A 1,444-nucleotide genomic window follows, 5' to 3' on the forward strand; every position below is an offset into this window, starting at 1 on the left:
TCTCTTTCTTTCTTTCTCTTTCTCCCAACACATTCATCGCCTGTGAAATATATGCTCTTTTTCACACCTCCGTATATACTCCTACACAAGCACACATATACACAGATATGTATGCATGCATCTATTCAAGTATAGACACATATGTACACTCAGAGACATATCTGTATATACACACACACATGCACATACATATATATACTTATACACATACGCACATACAAAAATACACGCATATCTACATAGAGGAAGTGACGGAGAGACTTACATAGGAGAGAAGTTGCGTAGAGGGAGATGGAGGCAAAGCGGGGTGAAGATAGACTATCTCTAAGAGACAGGAAATGCGATATGAAAGAACCGCCGTTAAGTCTTGTAAGCATCTTTTCTTCTTGATCTTCTTTTCTTCTTCGCCAACCTCATTCATTCCTCCTTCTTTCCTGACTATTCCTCCTTTCTCTCCTCTCCCTTCTTCCTCTTCGCTATCCCCTTGTCCTATCTTTTCTCCATACGGCGTTCTATGATCTTCTTCCTTTTCTTCTTCGTCTTCTTCCTTTTCAGAGGAACTGTGGCTCTCTTCGGTCAAATGAAGAATGAGAAGCTTTACGAGGACAGAAAGACACACCGACTGCAACTTCTTCGTAGAGACCTCCTCGCCTATCGCGACCTTCCAGAGAAGATCAAGAAGAGAGCTAGAAGAAGAAGAAGAAGCGGAAGAAGAAGACAGGTCATGATGCTCAGAAGAAGGATGCAGAAGTTCGCTATTCCCATAAATTTCTTCTCCCTCTTCATTTTGTCTTTCTTTGAGAGAAGAGGAATAAGCTGAGAAATGGTCTTTTCTCACGTTCATCCCTCCTCCACCCCCTGTATAAGAGAAAGGAGCCTGCTGTCGATACACCTCATCCTTCAAGAGAGAGGGATGGCACAGAAGCACATCTCCGGCAAAGCAGCAATACACTTCGCATCGAAGCATGTGTGAAGTCACGACCCACTCCGCCTGCAGAAAAGGAAAAGACAAAGAAGAAGTAGAAGACACACAGCCAAAGAAAGACGGAGATCACACATAGGAATACAGACTTATACACAGATAGACATACGCATGCATACACAGATGGGGGCATACATAGGCATACGTAGATAGACGTGCATCCTTATCGATACACATTAATGGATATACATATCCATATAAATGCCTTCCATACAGACATACATAGACAAGTCATGTGTATGTATCCTCTCGCTCTCATCGTCTACTAAAAGATCTGTGAATGAAGATACACGCATATATATATATATATGTATACACACACTCTCTCTCGGCTATGTGTCATAGACGTACATACAGACTTTGTCAGCATAGACGGGAGGTAGACGAAGAAGAAGAGAAAGAAGATCTTCTCAGAGATCGAGGGAGGAGAACAGCTAGAGAAAAGAGAAGAAAAATGAAGAA

At 42.1% G+C, this 1,444-nt stretch overlaps 1 protein-coding gene across 1 annotated transcript in view; it reads right to left on the bottom strand.

Moving 5' to 3' along the window:
- The window catches only part of CSUI_007988 (uncharacterized protein), a gene marked incomplete at its 3' end in the record, with an annotated part of 3,830 nt that extends 2,839 nt beyond the window's left edge, over window positions 1-991 (bottom strand). The window contains exon 1 of the mRNA XM_068068128.1: window positions 266-991. Within this exon, the coding sequence (XP_067919896.1) occupies window positions 266-967 (702 nt within the window). The remainder of the gene's footprint in view (window positions 1-265) is intronic.
- Window positions 992-1,444: the final 453 nt, after the last annotated feature.

The sequence above is a fragment of the Cystoisospora suis genome (genome assembly GCF_002600585.1).
Source record: "Cystoisospora suis strain Wien I chromosome Unknown contig_4352, whole genome shotgun sequence".
NCBI lineage: Eukaryota > Apicomplexa > Conoidasida > Eucoccidiorida > Sarcocystidae > Cystoisospora > Cystoisospora suis.